Source organism: Pagrus pagrus (genome assembly GCF_965226575.1).
Source record: "Pagrus pagrus genome assembly, chromosome: 2".
Lineage (NCBI taxonomy): Eukaryota > Metazoa > Chordata > Actinopteri > Spariformes > Sparidae > Pagrus > Pagrus pagrus.
In genome coordinates, this window is record NC_140186.1 from 22,800,021 (window position 1) to 22,822,123 (window position 22,103).

The following is a 22,103-nucleotide window of genomic DNA, read 5'->3' on the forward strand; positions in this document are numbered from 1 at the left end:
CGTCTGCCACTGAGGGGAGGTGATGACCTGAACCTGCTGAGCTCCAGCAGCTCTCTGATCATACCAGACATGGTGCAGCTCTGTTATCTCCTCCACGACTCCCCAGTCATCCTCTTCATCACTGTCTTCTGTCAGCCTGTTCTTTGTTTCTTTAATTTCTCCTCATCTCCCTCACCCCTCCCTCACTTATTCTACCCTCCCTCCTTCCCTCTTAATCCCACTGATACTTGATGCAACATATTTGTTTCATGCAACAGATGGATAACTTTTCTGTAAGTTTTGTTTGAGTCACAGCAAAGGGATTTTTAGGGATTCACCATATTTTACTGCCACCGTAGGTTCACCTACACACTTTGACCGTGAGAGTTAGGGGAGCAGTGTTCAGTTGGTTGCGATCTGCAACCTCACTGCTAGATGCCACTAAATCCTTCACACAGGACCTTTGAAGCCTTGAGGGGATCAGTGTCTGTTATCTGGGCATGTCAGTAATCAACAGACACGAGCTAAGGCAACACTACTGCAATGGTTGACTGAACAAAACCGCAGCAGTGGAACTGAAGTCTCTTCTGACCTTTAGACCTGTCAATCATGACTCTTTCTGTTATGAGTTTTTGACTCATGAAGGTTTTATATTTGTAAAACTGAGAAAAATGGATTTAAAAATATGTGACATCATCACGAAAGTCTTGAGGCATAATGGGCAGGGCCAGTGGGAGAAACACTACTGCACATATTCAATGGGCCTTATAACCAGGAAGATAGAAAAGTTTTTTGTTTTGTGCGCCAGACAAGTAATTCTTTTTGGACTGAATAGGCGCCATCTTTGGGTCTAGTATCTAGTTCTATTATAAATTGTGGGTGACTAAAGTATACCTGGGTTTGGGCTCTGAGCAGGATTTGCTGCTTTTCTCACTTGTATTTTAAATGTAGCTTTGGTTTCTCGACTACTCGTCAGACAAAACTGACAAAAATGTCAGTTTTGGTTCTGGGAAATTGTACAATTAAATCATTTAAAGGATAACTACCGTTTTTTACAACCTGGACCTTATTTCTAGCAAAATATATGATCATTTACTCGCCCAGATAACTTTGGTGTCATTTGGCGTCGTTCGGACGAAATTAGATCCATAGTAGCGCCAATATATCCATATAATGCGAGTGACGGGGCACCGAAGCGCAGCCTCTATGAGCATTATCTGCCACGAAACTAGTTCATTTCACCAATATTTTGTTACGATACGCTAGTGATATTCCCCTCTGAGTCCGGGCTCGTCTATTGTCAACATCCAGGGTCTGTAGGTTGACCTACTACCTCTGACCTGGAAGATGTCAGCTCTGAGCTGCGCGCGCACTCGCGACAGCCCGGCTTGTTTACCTGTAGCTGCTACTGCTAGTTTGACCCCGGATGTTGATATCAGATGAGCCCGGACTCAGAGGGGAATAGCGCTAGCGTATCGTAACAAAATATTGGTGAAATGAACTAGTTTCGTGTCAGATAATGTGTTATATAGAGGCTGTGTGTCAGTGCCCCGTCACTCGCATTATATGGATATATCGGCGCTACTATGGATCTAATTTCGTCCGAACAACTTCAAATGACACCAAAGTTATCTGGGTGAGTAAATGATCATATCTTTTGCTAGAAATAAGGTCCAGGTTGTAAAAAACGGTAGTAATTCTTTAATGTGGCCCCAACAACATATCTGGCTACACGTCACAAGTGATATCATATCAGCACTGAATAATCTGAACCTGTAAACTAACTGGTAACTACTACTACCACTAATTTTTAATAGTGGAGAGAAAACAGAAAAACAGAAGTGAAGTACCTCAAAATTTTACTTTTGGTAGTTGTGGGTAATTGCAAGATGTTCGATCACTGATTACATTTACGTTTACATTTACATTTAAGGTCTTTAGCAGACGCTTTTTTCCAAAGGGACTTTCAATAAGTACATTTGTCACAAGAAAGAAACCACAGCATATCACTGTCGATAAAGTAAGAAAGAAGTCATGAGTCATGCAATGCAGGGTCGGGGTCAAGTCTGAACAAGTGAGTCTAGAGTCTTTTCCGAAAGATGGCGAGTGACTCTGCTGTCCTGTCATTGGTCGGGTGTTCGTTCCACCACTGAGGCACCAGATAAGAGTCGTGACTTCGATGAGCAAGCTTTGTTTGCTCTCAGCGATGGCGGTACCAGCCGGCCAGTTGATGTAGTTAAGGGAAGTGCTCTTGCTGGGGCTTGTGGTCTGACTAGTGTTTGGAGGTAGATGGGTGCAGTTCCATTGACAGCCTTGAAGGCCAGTACAATCGTCTCTGATCCGGGCTGCAACAGGAAGCCAGTGGAGGTCACGGAGGAGGGGGGTCACATGGGAGAATTTGGATAACTTAAAAACAAGGCACGCTGCAGCGTTCTGGATATGCTGCAACGGTTTAGTTGCAGAGGCTGGGAGTCCAGCCAAGAGAGAGTTGCGATAGTCCAGGCGGGAGATGACCTGCGCTTGGACCAGGAGTTGTGTTGCATCCTTTCTGAGGAAAGACTGGATCCTGCGGATGTTGTAGAGGGCAAATCTGGCCACAGATTGGGCCACAGCAGTGATGTTGGGGGTACAGGATAGTCTGTCACCGAGGATTATGCGCAGATTCCTCACAGTTGATGAAGGAGATACTTTGATGTCCTCAACGTTGACTGACAGGTCCATGTGAGGGCAGTCTTTCCCCGGGATGAAGAAGAGTTCAGTTTTATTAAGGTTGAGCTTGAGGTGGTGCGCAGTTGTCCAAGTGGAGATGTCTGCCAGACATTCCGAGATGCGCGTTGCAACATAGGTGAGGATGGAGGGAAAGAGAGGAACAGTTGGGTGTCACCTGCATAACAGTGGTAGAAGAAGTGAAGTGGTCCTAGTACTGAGCCTTGAGGGACACCAGTTTCCAGAAAGCAGGGTTTGGACAAGGAGCCATTACATATGACCTGAAAGGTGCGATTTGTCAGGGATGATGTGAACCAAGTTAGAGCAGATTCAGCAATGCCAAGTTCAGCCAGAGTGGAGAGGAGGATTTGGTGGCTGACTGTGTCAAACGCAGAAGATAGGTCGGGGAGAATGAGGACGGATGAGTGGGATGAGGCTCTGGCGGTATGGAGGGACTCGGTCACTGTGAGGAGGGCCATCTCAGTGGAGTGAACAGTCCTGAAGCCTGACTGATTGGGGTCAAGGAGGTCGTTTTGTGAAAGATTGGAGGACAGTTGGTTGTAGACGGCGCGTTCCAGGGTTTTAGAGAGGATGAAAGAAGAGATACAGGGTTGTAGTTTCGGATGTCAGCTGAGTCTAGGGTGGGTTTCTTTGTACTGTAGCTGTCTTGAAAGGAGCTGGAATAAGACCTAAAGTGAGGGAGGAGTTGATCAGGGTGATGAGGAATCAATCAATCAATCAATCAAAACTTTATTTATATAGCACTTTTCATACACTTCGCTGTGCAGCACAAAGTGCTTTACACATAAAAGACAAAACAATTTTAAAGAAAGCCCCTCCCTCCCACCCTCCATAATACACACACACACACACACACACACACACACACACATACATACAAACACAAACACACACGCACCTGCACACTCTCACTACTGACAATAGGGAGACATGGCATGGCACCGAGGATTGAGGAAACGCCACCTTCGGGGCCGTCCGCACTGGGAGGAGTGACAGGCTGTGCCACAGAGGGCACCAGTGCCCAGGCCCCCCGACCCCGACAGACAACAGCTGGCAGGGCCGAAGGAACCCAGGACAGCACCCCCAGCAGCAGCCCAGGCACAACTCCCAGTGCGGGGGACCCCCCTGGGGAAAACACTGGAGTTAAACCTAAAAAACTAAAAACATAAGATAGAATAAAAAGCCTGACAAGAGATGAATATAAGAGTGAACAGTTAAAAAGATTAAAATATGTAAGATAATAAATAAAATGGCACCAAAGGATAAATCAACAAATAAAATTATTTTATATTAAGATTAAAAAACAAGATAAAAGAAACAACGTAAAATGAGATGAAACCACATATGAACGTAAGAAGAATTTAAAATGTTAGTTAAAAGCCTGATTAAAAAGGTGTGTCTTTAGCCTGGCAAGAATGGCAAGATGTCGTGCGAGATGTCTTGGAGAAGGTTGGTAAGTTGGTAGAGAGAGTGTGAGGTCAAATGTGAAGAAGAAGTCAATTAATTCAGATGAGTGTAGCTTCCCAGGGTCGATGTTGAAGTCACCAGGACAACGAGTGGTGTGCCATCATCAGGGGAGCAGCTTAGGAGGACGTCCATCTCATCAAAGAAGTCACGGAGAGGACTGGGAGGGCGGTAGATCACCACAATGTTGAGCTTGAAAGAAAGGGTGACAGAGACAGCGTGGAATTCAAGTGCAGATCTGGGTAGTTGGTCCAGGGGAAGGACCTGGTAGGACCACAAGGTCTCCGTAAGGGCCAGGAAGTGGAGAGTCTACAGGGAGGCATAGGCTGAAATGGTGTCTGGCTTCTTGACTGCAGACTGGCAGTTACATAGCCCCCCTAGTACTTCAAGTTCAGTACCAGTGGTGAATGTTGGGTAACAGAGATTGGCTGGGTTACAGCCTCGAGCAATGGGTCTCCGGTGATCTTCTCCGGTTTGATGTCCTGACTGGGATTGGGTAGGAATCACGGCTGCGATGGGTGGACAGTGAGTTACTTGGACTCCCTTGATGTACTCTTGCAGAGAGACTCCCTAAGTCTTTGTTTGACAGTCTTCGTTTGGCTGTCCTGACGCTCTAGACAAGATTAAATATGACAACTAACCCTCCTCACAGAATGCCTAAACACTGGATCTACAATTACTTTCTGACTTACCAGCAGCAGTTTCAGAGCTTCTCTCCCTTAGACAAAATGTAACTTTGATTATTCAAAATTTTGACACTAACATTTTAAAGACAAAAAAAATTAGAACCGAAAAGGCATGTCAATGACAATGAAAATAATTGTTAATTGAAGCCCTGGATTTGCCTGTTATTCACACATGCTCACACACAGATGGTAACAGATCAGCTACACAAGACACTAGTCGAAGCATCAGTTGCGATTCACTGTTCGCCGTTTTGTGGACAGGACCGAACTGTCCACCCTGCGATTAATGGATGACACATTCTGCCTCCCAAGCCAGAGCTGGGGTGAGCTTTTACCCATCCAGGACCTCTTGGACCAGCTCTGCTTGCTTGTTTTAAATTGGTTTTGACGAAGTGCTAAAAGCAGATATGGTCACAGTCCAAATTTCTCTTCAATCCCCAAGGTTTATAACAATCCAACTTTCCATCCGTACTGATGTGCCTGAGACTGCTGCTTCGGTTAGGATGTGGAGTTCACAGTACTATCCCATCATCCCTGTGTGTTTGCCTCTGCAGCTGTATGTATAGGCCTTTTTCACAGAATACATGTTGTCACAGTGGGCAAGCACAAATAGGAATGATCAGATTAATGATTTCTGATTTCTGTGTAGCTGCTTCAGTTTCAGGCCTGGTATTGTTCATGCTGGATCACTCTTACTGGGACACTTAAGTACATTAATACCATCGTTAATGTTGTTAGTTACATATGTGCATTTGCTACTGTGACAAGCCAAAATGTCTGCTGTGAAAAGGGCTGATTGAGCTGATTTAACAAAACTAACAAAATACCGATAAACTTGAGAACTTATATCTTCACTGTAATGCTGGATGATATACAGAACGGCTCTTTCTGATATGCATCCTCTCTAAAACAGTTGCACGCACAGTTGGATTTATTTCCCTCTTCTCTATCTGCTGTATCGTTGTAAGTTTTTCTTTGATTGTTTGACATTAGCTCGCCTGTGGCGCCTTACTACACAAACAAGTACATCCATGTTTTCTGCCCCAGCTACATGTGGGACAAGGGGATATGGTTGCATCATGTGTTGATGTTAAAGTGTGCTTATTAACACCTTTGAGCGGAATTCAGTTGTGGGTTAATGTGTCAAACATTATTACAAGTGTCCCTCTGGTGCACAACACAGGTATCAGCAATAAGGTCTGTTTTTTTTATGTTGAAACTAATATATCCTCTGAGGTACTGACATGTTTGATGAGTTCCTGTGTGTGTCAGTCTGAAATAATATCTAAACAAAACTTAAAGGTGACATATTATGCTCATTTCTGCTTGTTGACATGGGTCCTTGGTGTCTAAATGGAATGTTAGTAACATGCTTTGGTCGAAAAAAACGAAGGATTGAGCACAGCAGGGTAGTTTACACACCAGTTTCACAGCCCTGCTCTCAGTGGCCGGTTTGAGTGCCTTTCCCTTTAATGCTAATGAGCTACTGCATGCGCCAACCACCTCTTCCTGCCGGGTGGAAGACGTGAGGACGACATCGCATAACCAAGGCAAAGAGCGATACACAGCAAATTTCAAAAACAACAACGAGCAATACACAGCGCGACGCAGCTTTTCTGTGTCCATGTCTGCATATAACTGATAGTAGCACAGCAGACATGTAGCAGGTAGCCCCTGTCTCCAGCTCCAAAACAAAGTGGTGATTGCTTTACTGCAGATAATGTTTTGGTACCCTGAGGTCTCTCATGCCAGCAGCTAACGCTACAGCTAACGCGACACGTAGTTAGCTGTAGCGTTAACTGTGTGTATACCAACACACAGTAAGTCGTACGACTGCCAAGTTACTCTTGGGCATCTAACACAATGTCCTTTAGCACAACATGCTAATTAATCAACGTAACTCACTGGCCGTGAATAACAGACCATTTCATACCATCTCTTCTGCGTGTTCACGGCGGAACAGCTAACAACTGAGACAATTTCATACAATCTCCTCTGCATGTTCATGGTTGATAACTTCACATGTAACGTTAGTTCAGCCTCATATTTACATCGACGGTTAGCGTTAGCTCATGTGCTAAATGGCCAAAGTAACACAAACTATACTGTTAAATAAATACTTACAGTTCCATCATCAGTGTTGTTGCCAGCATTATACTGACCCTGGTTGCTGAAACGCCTTTGCTCACTGAAGCTGGGACATTTCCCTGATAAATGAAATGTAGCCACTTAGCTCCGATATCCTCTTTGGTAGGGAGGCGATGTAGCCAAACATGAGGATCTGTGCATCCGACAACGGAGCAGCAATGCTTGGCTTTTGGGTTGTACATGGTAGCGGTCAGGCTGTCGTGTACAAGAGAAGCGAGAACAAGAAAATGGCGGATCCTCGTTGAGGTAGCTGGCGTAGTGTGGGAGGAGATACCCAGTGCGAGGGCTGGAGTATTCAAATCACCCGGACTGTTACGTAACAATCCGGGTGAAATCCAAATGGCTCGTTTAGAGACTCAATTCCTGACTCCGGTAGTTTACAAAACATTGACTTAGTGGTCGAAAATCACGGGGGTGGGGAGGCACTCCGGATATGAAAATATACATACTAAAGCAAGGAAAAAGTGAGTTTTGCATAATATGTCCCCTTTAAAGGGGCAATTTGTGTGATATAGCCAAATGTTTCAGTTTCAAACACTCAAAGAATGAACTAAAATTATCAACTGAGTGTGAAGAAACAACAGTGTTGATGTCAAAGACGTTGATGTTGTAGAGATGTCTACTGAAGTTAGCGTGCCAGTGGACTATCCCCGGCCTGCCCTGTCTCCTAATACTCTCTGTATCAGCAGGAGGTGATAGTCCGATGGCCCCCGTAGTTTCAGCAGGGAGATGTAAAAGCTGCGAGTTCTTGCTAATAGCCTAATAAAATATATATGATATACATTTTACACATTTGTTCTTCAGACTACTCAGCAGTGAATTTAATGATAACCTGCTGGAGCACAATTTGAATGCAGGGCCCTTATTGGTATTACTGTGTTGCTGGAGGATGGAATTTTTATCACAACTTAAATTTCAGCTCTTCTCATTTTTTCTTTTTGCTGCTTAATCTTAGGTGGGTCGTGGGAGATGTTGCCGCTATAATCCCCAATTTGGGGGTTGCGGGTTGCTGGAGCCTATCCCAGATTCTAATGGGCGGTATATCCCTGGATGATCGCCGGCGCATCGCAGGGCCCTTCTGGCGTCAGAGGCTGCAATTGTAAGATTGCAAAGGCAATTGCACGCCAGGAGCAATGCTGGGGTTCAGTATCTTGCTCAAGGATACTTCGGCCTGTAGCTCAATTCCGCCCAGGGGAGCCGGGGTTTTGAACCAGCGACCTTCTGGTCGCCAGCCTGCTGCTCTACCCACTGAGCTACAGCCGCATGAATATCAGCATTCAGACAAAATATTTATTCTGGTTTATTAGAGACTGATAACCTGCCTCATTTGACTTTTTGCATCGGGAGGATTCTTAAGACTACTGTAAGATGCTTTGTTCAACTGTTTTAAACCTTTGAATAAGATCTGGGTTGAAAATCTGTGAAATTATCCTTTAACAATAATTCCTTGTTTAATTAGTACTGTTAATACGAGGGATGCACAATCATATTGGCACATCTTCAGTATCAGATAGAAACCTTTAAAAGAAATATTGGCACTTGCCGAAAATGAATGTTTCTGCCGATATGATGTCTCTTTCATTGTGCACACAACGCCAAGACTAAGTAGTTTTTTTTATTTTATCTTGCTCAATGACTGTGTTCATTTGATTAGCACTATATGTCTGCATCTGCCAGTGGGCTTTTATTGTAAGAGTAGGCATAAATATATGTTAAATGTATTTCAACAGGGACTTTATGTTCTCTGCAGTTAGATGAAAGAAATATGTGCACATATTGGTATCGGCGATCGGCCAATAAGAGTTAGAAAACATTGTCAGACGAGCAGTTTCATGCATCATGCATCCCTTTCAGACTTCCCACACCTGCAGGACAAACTAATGAACATTTGCTGAAATCTCTTGAAATGAAATGAAAACAATCTGGTAAAATAGCATGGTCTGTTTCTATGTGGTTATTTGCCAACACTTAATAATTAAAAGTGTTTATAAGCGTTAACAACACATTATGTTAGATAGACTTGGACTACTGAGAGCTCAACGTGTTTTAAAATATTCATCAGATTCACACATTCACACACTGATGGCAGAGGCTGCCATGCAAGGTACCGACCTGCTCATCAGGTGCAATTTAGGGTTCAGTACCAGCAACCTTCTGATTTGCAACATCAGCAGTTCAAATGTTTTTAGTGGAGGATGAAAGTAGATGGCTGATGTGTAAAATAGTTTTGTAATTTTGTGAGGTGAATAAAGTCAAATAATAGTGTTTCTTCATATTCCCAATTCCAGACTTTGCTGTTCAAAACACAGAAAAAATAATATGTAAAACAGGTCAATACAAGTAAGTACTATGTTTGTATAATTGACGTCTTCTCATTGATTTAGAAACGGGGTGAATACACTTTGTCCACCAGATGTATTATGGAGATGGAGTCATACATCCGTGCAATGTATCAGGACCAGGCGAAAATGTGTCACATTTGTCGCAACATGGCTTTTCAGGTAAATTTGCATGAGCCTTGTCAGCCTTATCCCCTGTGATAAATACCTGAATGAAATACATTACAACCACTTCTGTCATATAGAAGCCTCTAGGTGCTTGTTTCATTTAATCACTTTAAAACAGAAATGCTGTGTGTTATTACTGTGGAGAACAATGTTTTGTTTGAACTACAAGTTACATGATTACATTCATTTTTGTCACCAAGAAAATGATCCTTACCATCAATTTTGTAGTTAAAAGAAAGGGGAGTAAAAAGCCTGAAATCAGATATATTAATGTTAAAAAATAAACAAAATTAAATAACTAAACTATTAGACTCTGTCTGGAGATTAGCATCTGATGGTAATTTTAGTGAAAAGAATCGAATCACTTTGGACGTCACAGACTTGCTCTTGAGCAACTACCTTAACATAAATGAGCAAGAATTCCTGTTTCCTATCTGATTAGATGTGTTTCTGCAGTACAAACAGATACGTTTCATATGTAATCAGGATGTTTGCTGGTATTATTTTCTGCAGGTTCAGTTCTGTTTAGTTTCTACTTCCTGTGTCATGTTGAGTTGTTGCAGCTAATATGTATCAAACCTTATTTATTCTTATTTATATTTATTATTTTTACAAAAATGAATGAGAATGTGTTCCACTCAAATGTCTTTATTATGTTTATTCACATGCAATCATCTTCAAAAAACAAAGCCAATGCAGATTCTTATCATGGTGTTTTAAATATTATATATCTGAAAAGAAACAAACATTTAGATGCAGAGTAATTGTCCTCCAGATTGTTCCCTTCTGTATACTTAATAGTTGTCAAGAACATCATGAAGCTCAAAATGTAATAGTAAAATATACATGATGACATTTGTTTTATCTCTGCAGAAGACGCAGCTTGTTTCATCTGTCTGAATTCTCTCTTCAGCTAGATCCTTGATCTGACAGAAAGCAGGTCTTATTATCACAAGAGCATTAATAGTTTTACAAACCAGGGGAGACATGAAGTTTGCACTCATTTCCTCTCAAGAGTGAATATGGTTTCCACATTAGTTTTGTAATTCTGCTGAACCCTCATGTATGATTCACACATCACATTGATCATTTTTCTTTGTAAATGGAGTCACTGACAACAATAATGAACATCATCAAACATCCAACTTCAGAAATGCTTCACATTTTCTGCCCCCTAAACACTTGGATGACATGAGGTGATGCAGTTAGGCAGCTTTTATTTCTTCAACTATATAGAGAAAAATAACTTTTGTTGAGTCTTTGTCACTAAATTCTAATTTGTGTTTATAATCTAAAGACGGTGTTTGTCACTTGACCTCTCAGGAGCTCAGCACGTTCAGCCTGTTGTGGTCCACACAGGTTAAGAATTAAAGGTGCACTATGTAGTTAGACAGTTGTTTTGCCTAAGCAAACTCTCACACACCTTTACTGTAACTCTTGTTTTTATGACTGAATAAAATGAGTAAACAAACTGACCTTAAAGGACAACACAATTTCATACTGTATTACTTTGTTTATACTTGGCGGACCCTGCCACCTTTCTAGCTTCAAACAGTGTTCTGGGGACCTTATTTTCCTGAGAACAGCTTGTTTATTCACTTATGGAAAATATATATATTTCTGAGTTTGCATTATTACCTCATTAAAAAATATTCATTATAAATATTTCAATTATGAGTTTGAATTACTTCTCCAAAGCTACATAGTGCCCCTTTAAAGGTATAAAGTTATAATCTACATATAGGCTGAAGGATAATAGTTTGACTAATAGTTTAACAGAAAATAGCGAGGAAAAAAAGCTTATTACAATTTCCTCAAACCCTTAAATGACATTCAAATTCCATTATTTGTGATATTAGCTATCTCAGATATTCAGTATATCATAATGTGATAAATGATAAAAGAAAGCAGAACATTCTAACATTCATGAGGCTTAAACTGCCAAGTGTTATTGCTTCATATTTTTTGATTTTTCAGCTGTGATTTACATCTGTGCTGAGTACTAACAGTCCAACAGACTAGCAGGCTGTTTAAAGAGGGAAATGTAAAATGTGAAATCAAACACCCAACCATATGTCACATGCTGCGTATAGGTTTTTAAGAGACAGACAGCAGTTTCAGTATTGTTACTGGAGAAAGTGACTTTAAAGTATATTTGCCTGAGAGGAGTCCTGCTCTAGTATCCTCAGGGTGACAATGAACTTAATAGCTTTCCTAAACCATGGGTAGAAAAATGCGTAAATGAGAGGGTTCAAACAAGAGTTAAAAAACAACAGCCAGGACACGATGACCCAGTATGAAGTACTGTTTGAGATGTCCTGTCCTGCCAGAGATGGGTAGTAAAATGGACAGAAGGTCATCAGAAACACCAGAATGACAATACCCAGAGTCCTGGCTGCTTTTTTCTCTGATTTCTTTGCAGTGACTGTAACCGTACCACCTGCAATGACTGAAACATGAGACTGCATGGCTCGAGCCTGAGACACTGCCACAATAAACACCCTCATGTACAGAACAATGATGACTAAACACGGACCGATGAACGTGAACACGAGGTCGATAGTTCCTGAGATGTAGTTGATCACCACCAAACACTCCCCGTGGCAGGAGTTGTGTCTGTCCGGCCGCCTGAGATGGTCCTTTAGAATGAGGCCGTTGTAGAGGAGTGAGCAGGCCCAGCACACACACACACACACCTCCACTCTGCTGCGAGAGATTTTGTTGGGGTACTGCAGAGGATGACAAATAGCTACATAGCGGTCGATGGATATTAGCACCATGTTCCCCACAGAGGCTGAGGTGAGGATGAAGCTGATAATGTAATATAGAGCACACATAAGATCGCCCAGCAGCCAGCAGGGTTCTATGAAACACACCATCTCTACCGGCATCACCAGCAGCCCCACCAGCAGGTCGGAGATGGCCAGGGAGAGCAGGAGCAGGTTGGTGGGCGTGTGGAGCTGTCCGAAGTGGGAGATGGAGATGATAACGAGCAGGTTGAGAGCGACAGTGAGCACGATGATGCAGGAGAACAGAGTGTAGAGGAAGATGGCCTCAGAGCGAGGACGCTTTAAACCCCTGCAGGACGAGTTCAGGAGCTCAGGGTAGCAGAGCTCGGCTCGCTCCAGGCCCTCCATCGTCTGCCACTGAGGGGAGGTGATGACCTGAACCTGCTGAGCTCCAGCAGCTCTCTGATCGCACCAGACATGGTGCAGCTCTGTTATCTCCTCCACAACTCCCCAGTCATCCTCTTCATCACTGTCTTCTGTCAGCCTGTTCTTTGTTTCTTTAATTTCTCCTCATCTCCCTCTAACCTCCCTCACTTATTCCACCCTCCCTCCTTCCCTCTTAATCCCACTGATACCTGATGCAACATATTTGTTTCATGCAGCAGATGGATGACTTTTCTGTAAGTTTTGTTTGAGTCACAGCAATTTATGTTAAAGGTCCAGGCTGTAGGATTTTGGGGGATTCACCATGTTTTACTGCCACCGTAGGTTCACCTCCACGCTTTGACCGGGAGAGTTAGGGGAGCAGTGTTCAGTTGGTTGCGATCTGCAACCTCACTGCTAGATGCCACTTAATCCTTCACACATGACCTTTGAAGCCTTGAGGGGATCAGTGTCTGTTATCTGGGCATGTCAGTAATCAACAGACACGAGCTAAGGCAACATTACTGCAATTGTTGACTAAGGGCATAACTAAACTCAAGCAGCATCTCGAAACAACAGCTGTTATATATTTCACAAGTACAAGAACAAAACCGCAGCAGTGGAACTGAAGTCTCTTCTGATCTTTGTACCTGGATAAGGCGGCGACGCTCAGCCTTGCTTCCAATCTTGCCCAGTGGTCACTTGCAGTATTGTAGTGAAAAAGTTCCCTTGCGGCCCTTTTCCCATAGAGCACCATTATAAAAGAGAAGTCTGTAAAACTGTTGACAGGAGACCTCCAACTGCAAACAAGGTCAGTAATGTCATATCTGCTATGAGTTTTTGACTCATGAAGGTTTTATATTTGTAAAACTGAGAAATACGGATTTAAAAATCTTTGACATCATCACCAAAGTCTACTGGCATAATGGGAACTCATGGGCAGGGCCAGTGGGAGAAACACTACTGCACATATTCAATGGGCCTCATAACCAGGAAGTAAACCTGGACGCTAGAAAAGGTTTTTGTTTTGTGCGCCAAACGAGTAATTCTTATTGGACTGAATAGGTGCTATCTTTGGGTCTAGTATCTAGTTCTATTATAAATCGTGGGTGATTAAAGTACTGTTTACCTGGGTTTGGGCTCTGAACTCGTTGTTAGGTTGATTGCTGAAGTCATTGATGGTCGAACAGGACTTGTTGCTTTCCACACTTGTATTTTGAATGTAGCTTTGGTTTCTCGACTACTCGTCAGACAAAATGACAAAAAGAAGATGTCAGTTTTGGTTCTGGGAAATTGCTGAATTAAATCACTTAATGTGGCCCCGACAACATATCTAGTTACATGTCACAAGTGATATCCTATCAGCACTGAATAATCTGAATCTGAAAAGTAACTGTTAACTTAATTTGTCAATAGTGGATAGTTAGCATAAAGGAGCAGAAAACGGAAAAACAGAAGTGAAGTACCTCAAAATTTTACTTTTGGTAGTTGTAGGAAATTGTAAGACGTTACATTCAATTATTTTAAATTTCTACACTAACATTTTTACTTTTACTGCAAATGGCTATTGGTTCCAAATATGTAAAATATGTTACAGGTCTCCTTGATTATTAATAATCAGTATCACATCGGTTGATTCCTTATTATCAAATTTTAAAGACAAAAAAATGAATCGATTGAACCAAAAATAATAGTTTATTGTTAATTGAAGCCCTGGATTTGCCTCTTATTCACACATGCTCACACACAGATGGTAACAGATCAGCTACACAAGACACTGGTCGAAACATCAGTTGCGATTCACTGTTCGTCGTTTTGTGGACAGGACCGAACTGTCCACCCTGCGATTAATGGATGACACATTCTGCCTCCCAAGCCAGAGCTGGGATGAGCTTTTACTCATCCAGGACCTTTTGGACTGGCTCTGCTTGCTTGTTTTAAATTGGGTTTGACAAAGTGCTAAAAGCAGATATGGTCACAGTCCAAATTTCTCTGTGTGTTTGCCTCTGCAGCTGTATGTGTAGGCCTTTTTCACAGAGTACATGTTGTCACAGTAGGAAAGCACAAATAGGAATGATCAGATGAATGATTTCTGATTTCAGTGTAGCTGCTTCAGTTTCAGGCCTGGTATTGTTCATGCTGGATCACTCTTACTGGGACACTTAAGTACATTATTACCATCGTTAATGTTGTTAGTAACATATGTGCATTCCCTACTGTGAAAATGTCTGCTGTGAAAAGGGCTGATTGAGCTGATTTAACAAAACTAACAAAATACCGACACACTTGAGAACTTCTGTCTGGTCCACAATGGTTTAAATACATCAGTTTATATCTTCACTGTAATGCTGGATGATATACAGAACGGCTCTTTCTGATATGCATCCTCTCTAAAACAGTTCCACGCACAGTTGGATTTACTTCCCTCTTCTCTATCTGCTATATCGTTGTAAGTTTTTCTTTGATTGTTTGACATTAGCTCGCCTGTGGCGCCTTACTACACAAACAAGTACATCCATGTTTTCTGCCCCAGCTACATGTGGGACAAGGGGATATGGTTGCATCATGTGTTGATGTTAAAGTGTGCTTATTAACACCTTTGAGTGGAATTCAGTTGTGGGTTAATGTGTCAAACATTATTACAAGTGTCCCTCTGGTGCACAACACAGGTATCAGCAATAGGGTCTGTTTTTTTATGTTGAAACTAATATATCCTCTGAGGTACTGACATGTTTGATGAGTTCCTGTGTGTGTCAGTCTGAAATAATATCTAAACAAAACTTAAAAGGGGCAATTTGTGTGATATAGCCACATGTTTCAGTTTAAAATCACTCAAAGAATGAACTAAAATTATCAACTGAGTGTGAAGAAACAACTGTGTTGATGTCAAAGACGTTGATGTTGTAGAGATGTCTACTGAAGTTAGCGTGCCGGTGGACTATCCCCGGCCTGCCCTGTCTCCTAATACTCTCTGTACCAGCAGGAGGTGATAGTCCGACGGCCCCCGTAGTGTCAGCAGGGAGATGTAAAAGCTGCAAGTTCGTTGCTAATAGCCTAATAAGTAAACAAAATAAACTCACAAAATGTCGAGAAAGGAAATATTTTACACATTTGTTCTTCAGGCTGCTCAGCAGTGAATTTAATAATAATCTGCTGGAGCACAATTTGAATGCAGGGCCCTTAGTGGTAGTGGGTTGTGTTTTTATTACTGTGTTGCTGGAGGAGGGAATTTTTATCACAACTTAAATTTGAATTTCAGCTTTCAGACAAAATATTTATCCTGGTTTATTAAAGAAAATGAACGTTTCTGAAGATATGACAGATGTCTCTTTCATTGTGCACACAACGCCAAGACTAAGTAGTTTTTTATTTTATCTTGCTCAATGACTGTGTTCATTTGAACAGCACTATATGTCTGCACCTGCCAGTGGGCTATTTTTGTAAGAGTAGGCATAAATATATGTTACATGTATTTCAACAGGGACTTGATGTTCTCTGCAGTTAGATGAAAGAAATATGTGCACATATTGGTATCGGCGATCGGCCAAAAAGATTTAGAAAACATTGTCAGACGAACAGTTTCATGCATCATGCATCCCTTTCAGACTTCCCACACCTGCAGGACAAACTAATGAACAGTTGCTGAAATCTCTTGAAATGAAATGAAAACAATCTGGTAAAATAGCATGGTCTGTTTCTATGTGGTTATTTGCCAACACTTAATAATTGAAAGTGTTTATAAGCATTAACAACACATTATGTTAGATAGACTTGGACTACTGAGAACTCAACGTGTTTTAAAATATTCATCAGATTCGCACATTCACACACTGATGGCAGAGGCTGCCATGCAAGGTACCGACCTGCTCATCAGGTGCAATTTAGGGTTCAGTACCAGCGACCTTCTGATTTGCAACATCAACAGTTCAAATGTTTTTAGTGGAGGATGAAAGTAGATGGCTGATGTGTAAAATAGTTTTGTAATTTTGTGAGGTGAATAAAGTCAAATAATAGTGTTTCTTCATATTCCCAATTCCAGACTTTGCTGTTCAAAACACAGAAAAAATAATATGTAAAACAGGTCAATACAAGTAAGTACTATGTTTGTATAATTGACGTCTTCTCATTGATTTAGAAACTGGGTGAATACACTTTGTCCACCAGATGTATTATCGAGATGGAGCCATACATCCGTGCAATGTATCAGGACCAGGTGAAAATGTGTCACATTTGTCGCAACGTGGCTTGTCAGGTAAATTTGCATGAGCCTTGTCAGCCTTATCCCCTGTGATAAATACCTGAATGAAATACATTACAACCACTTCTGTCATATAGAAGCCTCCAGGTGCTTATTTCATTTAATCACTTTAAAACAGAAATGCTGTGTGTTATTACTGTGGAGAACTACGTTTTGTTTGAACTACAAGTTACATGATTACATTCATTATTGTCACCAAGAAAATGATCCTTACCATCAATTTTGTAGTTAAAAGAAAGGGGAGTAAAAAGCCTGAAATCAGATATATTAATGTAAAAAATAAACAAAATTAAATAACTGAACTATTAGACTCTGTCTGGAGATTAGCATCTGACGGTCAAAAGTCATTTTAGTGAAAAGAATCAAACCACTTTGGACGTTCCAGACTTGCTCTTGAGCAACTACCTTAACATAAATGAGCAAGAATTCCTGTTTCCTATCTGATTAGATGTGTTTCTGCAGTACAAACAGATACGTTTCATATGTAATCAGGATGTTTGTTGGTATTATTTTCTGCAGGTTCAGTTCTGTTTAGTTTCTACTTCCTGTGTCATGTTGAGTTGTTGCAGCTAATATGTATCAAACCTTATTTATTCTAAATGAGTTTGCTCACAGTATTGATCTGATCGGATTGATAAACATCTATTTTAATTTTCAGTGCCAAATTTGTGAGAATCCTACATGTGGGATAAAAATACACAACCCATGTGTGGCCAGATACGTTAAAGGAAGACCAGAGCCACGGTGTCCAGCTTGTGATGACTTCTGGCCGCATGAAATTCCTGGTCCTGCTTTTAAATTCATAGTTGCTACAAAACTCACCAACTGCATCTGCTCCCATGATACTATTCTTGTACATCATACTGAAATACTGCTTGAATTTTATATTTAAGATGAATGCTTGAAAAAGATCATCCCACCATTACAAATATGTTGACAAAAAAACAAAAAAAGACAACTGAAAGGGTTCAGTTGTCTTTTAGTTTTCTTTTACTTTTCAAAACTACACAGTAAATCAGGCTTGCTTTAGATGTATGAATGAATGAATATAATGAAAATGAATTAATCTGCTTGTGTTACATATTATTTATTGTGTTCATTACAGAAGTCAGACAAACCCGCTCTCAGTCCAGAAGATGAGGACTTCAGCACCAAATGTGTTTTTGTTTTCTTAAAACTGTTTATTATTTTTAACATACCTTTGTCATAAACCAAATTGTTAATATAAATGTCTTTGTTGTTATTTTTACAAAAATAAATGAGAATGTGTTCCAATCAAATGTCTTTGTTATGTTTATTCACATACAATCATCTTCAAAAAACAAAGCCAATGCAGATTCTTATCGTGGTGTTTTAAATATTATCTGAAAAGAAACAAACACTTAGACGCAGAGTAATTGTCCTCCAGATTGTTCCCTTCTCTATACTTAATAGTTGTCAAGAACATCATGAAGCTCAAAATGTAATAGTAAAATATACATGATGACATTTGTTTTATCTCTGCAGAAGACGCAGCTTGTTTCATCTGTCTGAATTCTCTCTTCAGCTAGATTCTTGATCTGACAGAAAGCAGGTCTTATTATCACAAGAGCATTAATAGTTTTACAAACCAGGGGAGACATGAAGTTTGCTCTCATTTCCTCTCAAGAGTGAATATGGTTTCCACATTAGTTTTGTAATTCTGCTGAACCCTCATGTATGATTCACACATCACATTGATCATTTTTCTTTGTAAATGGAGTCACTGACAACAATAATGAACATCATCAAACATCCAACTTCAGAAATGCTTCACATTTTCTGCCCCCTAAACACTTGGATGACATGAGGTGATGCAGTTAGGCAGCTTTTATTTCTTCAACTATATAGAGAAAAATAACTTTTGTAGAGTCTTTGTCACTAACTTCTAATGTGTGTTTATAATCTAAAGACGGTGTTTGTCACTTGACCTCTCAGGAGCTCAGCTGGTTCAGCCTGTTGTGGTCCACACAGGTTAAGAATTAAAGGTGCACTATGTAGTTTTGGGGAAAGAAATTTTAATCAGAAGAGAAAGAGCATTGATTTTTTATGCCTAAACAAACTCCTCGTTTTCATGACTAAATAAACTGAATAAACAAACTGACCTTAAAGGACAACACAATTTCATACTGTTTTACTTTGTTTATATTTGGCGGACCCTGCCACCTTTCTAGCTTCAAACAGTGTTCTGGGGACCTTATTTTCCTGAGAACAGCTTGTTTATTCACTTATGGGAAAGATATATATTTCCGCGTTTGCATTATGACCTCATTAACATTGTAAATACTTCAATTCTGAGCTTCAATTACTTCTCCAAAGCTACATAGTGCCCCTTTAAAGGTATAAAGTTATAATCTACATATAGGCTGAAGGAAATGGCTGTAAACTTGTACAGTTTTGAATATTCAAAAGATTACTTTGGTTAAATCAACTCATAGTTTGATTAATAGTTTAACAGAAAATAGAGGAAAAAAAGCTTCTTACAATTTCCTCAAACCTAAAATGACATTCAACTTCCATTATTTGTTATATTAGCTATCTCAGATATTCAGTATATCATAATGTAAGATAAAGGAAAGCAGAAAAATCATTTATGAGGCTTAAACTACCAAGTGTTGTTGCTTCATATTTTTTGATTTTTCAGCTCTGATTTACATCTGTGCTGAGTACTAACAGTCCAACAGACTGTTTCAAAAGGTAAATGTGAAATATGAAATCAAACACGCAACCATATATCGCATGCTGCATATAAGTTTTTAAATGACAGACAGCAGTTTCATTATTGTTACTGGAGAAAGTGACTTTAAAGTATATTTGCCTGAGAGGAGTCCTGCTCTAGTATCCTCAGGGTGACAATGAACTTAATAGCTTTCCTAAACCACGGGTAGAAAAATGCGTATATGAGAGGGTTCAAACAAGAGTTAAAATAAAGCAGCCAGGACACGATGGCCCAGAATGAAGTACTGTTTGAGATGTCCTGTCCTGCCAGAGATGGGTAGTAATATGGACAGAAGGTCATCAGAAACACCAGTATGACAATACCCAGAGTCCTGGCTGCTTTTTTCTCTGATTTCTTTGCAGTGACTGTAACCGTAGCACCTGCAATGACTGAAACATGAGACTGCATGGCTCGAGCCTGAGACACTGCCACAATAAACACCCTCATGTACAGAACAATGATGACTGAACACGGACCGATGAACGTGAACACGAGGTCGATAGTTCCTGAGACGTAGTTCATCACTACCAAACACTCCCCGTGGCAGGAGTTGTGTCTGTCCGGCCGCCTGAGATGGTCCTTTAGAATCAGCCCGTTGTAGAGGAGTGAGCAGGCCCAGCACACACACACACACACCTCCACTCTGCTGCGAGTGATTTTGTTGGGGTACTGCAGAGGATGACAAATAGCTACATAGCGGTCGATGGATATGAGCACCATGTTCCCCACAGAGGCTGAGGTGAGGATGAAGCCGAAAATCGAAGACAAACCGCACATGAAATCGCCCAGCAGCCAGCAGGTTTCTATGAAGCGCACCATATCCACCGGCATCACCAGCAGCCCCACCAGCAGGTCGGAGATGGCCAGGGAGAGCAGGAGCAGGTTGGTGGGCGTGTGGAGCTGTCCGAAGTGGGAAATGGAGATGATAACGAGCAGGTTGAGAGCGACAGTGAGCACGTTGACGCAGGAGAACAGAGTGTAGAGGAAGACGGCCTCAGACCGAGGACGCTTTAAACTCCTGCAGGACGAGTTCAGGAACTCAGGGTAGCAGAGTTCGGCTCGCTCCAGGCCCTCCATCGTCTGCCACTGAGGGGAGGTGATGACCTGGACCTGCTGAGCTCCAGCAGCTCTCTGATCGTACCAGACATGGTGCAGCTCTGTTATCTCCTCCACAACTCCCCAGTCATCCTCTTCATCACTGTCTTCTGTCAGCCTGTTCTTTGTTTCTTTAATTTCTCCTCATCTCCCTCACCCCTCCCTCACTTATTCCACCCTCCCTCCTTCCCTCTTAATCCCACTGATACTTGATGCAACATATTTGTTTCATGCAACAGATTGATAACTTTTCTGTAAGTTTTGTTTGAGTCACAGCAACTTACCTTAAAGGTCCAGGCTGTAGGATTTTGGGGGATTCGCCATGTTTTACTGCCACCGTAGGTTCACCTACATGCTTTGACCGGGAGAGTTAGGGGAGCAGTGTTCAGTTGGTTGCGATCTGCAACCTCACTGCTAGATGCCACTAAATCCTTCACACATGACCTTTGAAGCCTTGAGGGGATCAGTGTCTGTTTTCTGGGCATGTCAGTAATCAACAGACACGGGCTAAGGCAACATTACTGCAATTGTTGACTAAGGGCATAACTAAACTCAAGCAGCATCTCGAAACAACAGCTGTTATATATTTCACAAGTACAAGAACAAAACCGCAGCAGTGGAACTGAAGTCTCTTCTGACCTTTAGACCTGGACATGGTGGCGACGCTCGGCCTTGCTTCCAATCTTGCCCAGTGGCCACTTGCAGTATTGTAGTGAAAAAGTTCCCTTGCGGCCCTTTCCCCATAGAACACCATTATAAAAGAGACCCTAACCCTAACCCGTTTTGGTTCTGGGAAATTGTAGAATTAAATCACTTAATGTGGCCCCGACAACATATCTAGTTACATGTCACAAGTGATATCCTATCAGCACTGAATAATCTGAATCTGCAACGTAACTGGTAACTTAATTTGTCAATAGTGGAGAGTTAGCATAAAGGAGCAGAAAACGGAAAAACAGAAGTGAAGTACCTCAACATTTTACTTTTGGTATTTGTAGGCAAGTGTAAGACCTTATATTCCATCACTGTTTATTTTAAATTTTGACACTAACATTTTTCCTTTTACTGCAAATGGCTATCGGTTCCAAATGTGTAAAATATGTTATTGGTCTCCTTGATTATTAAAGGAACTTGGAGCAGGATCAAGAAATAAGACTCAATAGTGACACGACGGCTGGTGCGGGAGCGTGCATGAACTCTTCACAGCAGTGGAGCTGATGCCTTATCTCCTACACACACGAAGCAGCCGGGAAGCTGGCTCGCTGTGTGTAGCGACACACAAGCGCGGCGATTTACCGTTACGGTCTGAAAGGCACAGGCACAAGCAAAGACGGCTTATTGGGGGACAGA

General features: G+C 41.4%; 3 protein-coding genes across 3 annotated transcripts; 1 reads left to right on the plus strand and 2 right to left on the minus strand.

Annotated features, from left to right (window-relative positions):
* Positions 1-11,655: 11,655 nt before the first annotated feature.
* Positions 11,656-12,648, minus strand: LOC311271253 (trace amine-associated receptor 13c-like; the record flags this gene model as incomplete). The annotated part of the gene is made up of 1 exon (XM_084376854.1): positions 11,656-12,648. One exon carries the CDS (start codon positions 12,646-12,648, stop codon positions 11,656-11,658), a length of 993 nt encoding a protein of 330 aa, XP_084232980.1.
* Positions 12,649-16,609: 3,961 nt separating this feature from the next.
* Positions 16,610-18,116, plus strand: LOC311250291 (non-structural maintenance of chromosomes element 1 homolog; the record flags this gene model as incomplete). Its single annotated transcript, XM_084341914.1, has 4 exons — positions 16,610-16,615; positions 16,799-16,915; positions 17,580-17,706; positions 18,027-18,116. 4 exons carry the CDS (start codon positions 16,610-16,612, stop codon positions 18,059-18,061), a joined length of 285 nt encoding a protein of 94 aa, XP_084198040.1. The 3' UTR covers positions 18,062-18,116.
* A 1,626-nt stretch (positions 18,117-19,742) lies between these two features.
* Positions 19,743-20,735, minus strand: LOC311269552 (trace amine-associated receptor 13c-like; the record flags this gene model as incomplete). Its single annotated transcript, XM_084373761.1, has 1 exon — positions 19,743-20,735. One exon carries the CDS (start codon positions 20,733-20,735, stop codon positions 19,743-19,745), a length of 993 nt encoding a protein of 330 aa, XP_084229887.1.
* Between the last annotated feature and the right edge of the window lie 1,368 nt (positions 20,736-22,103).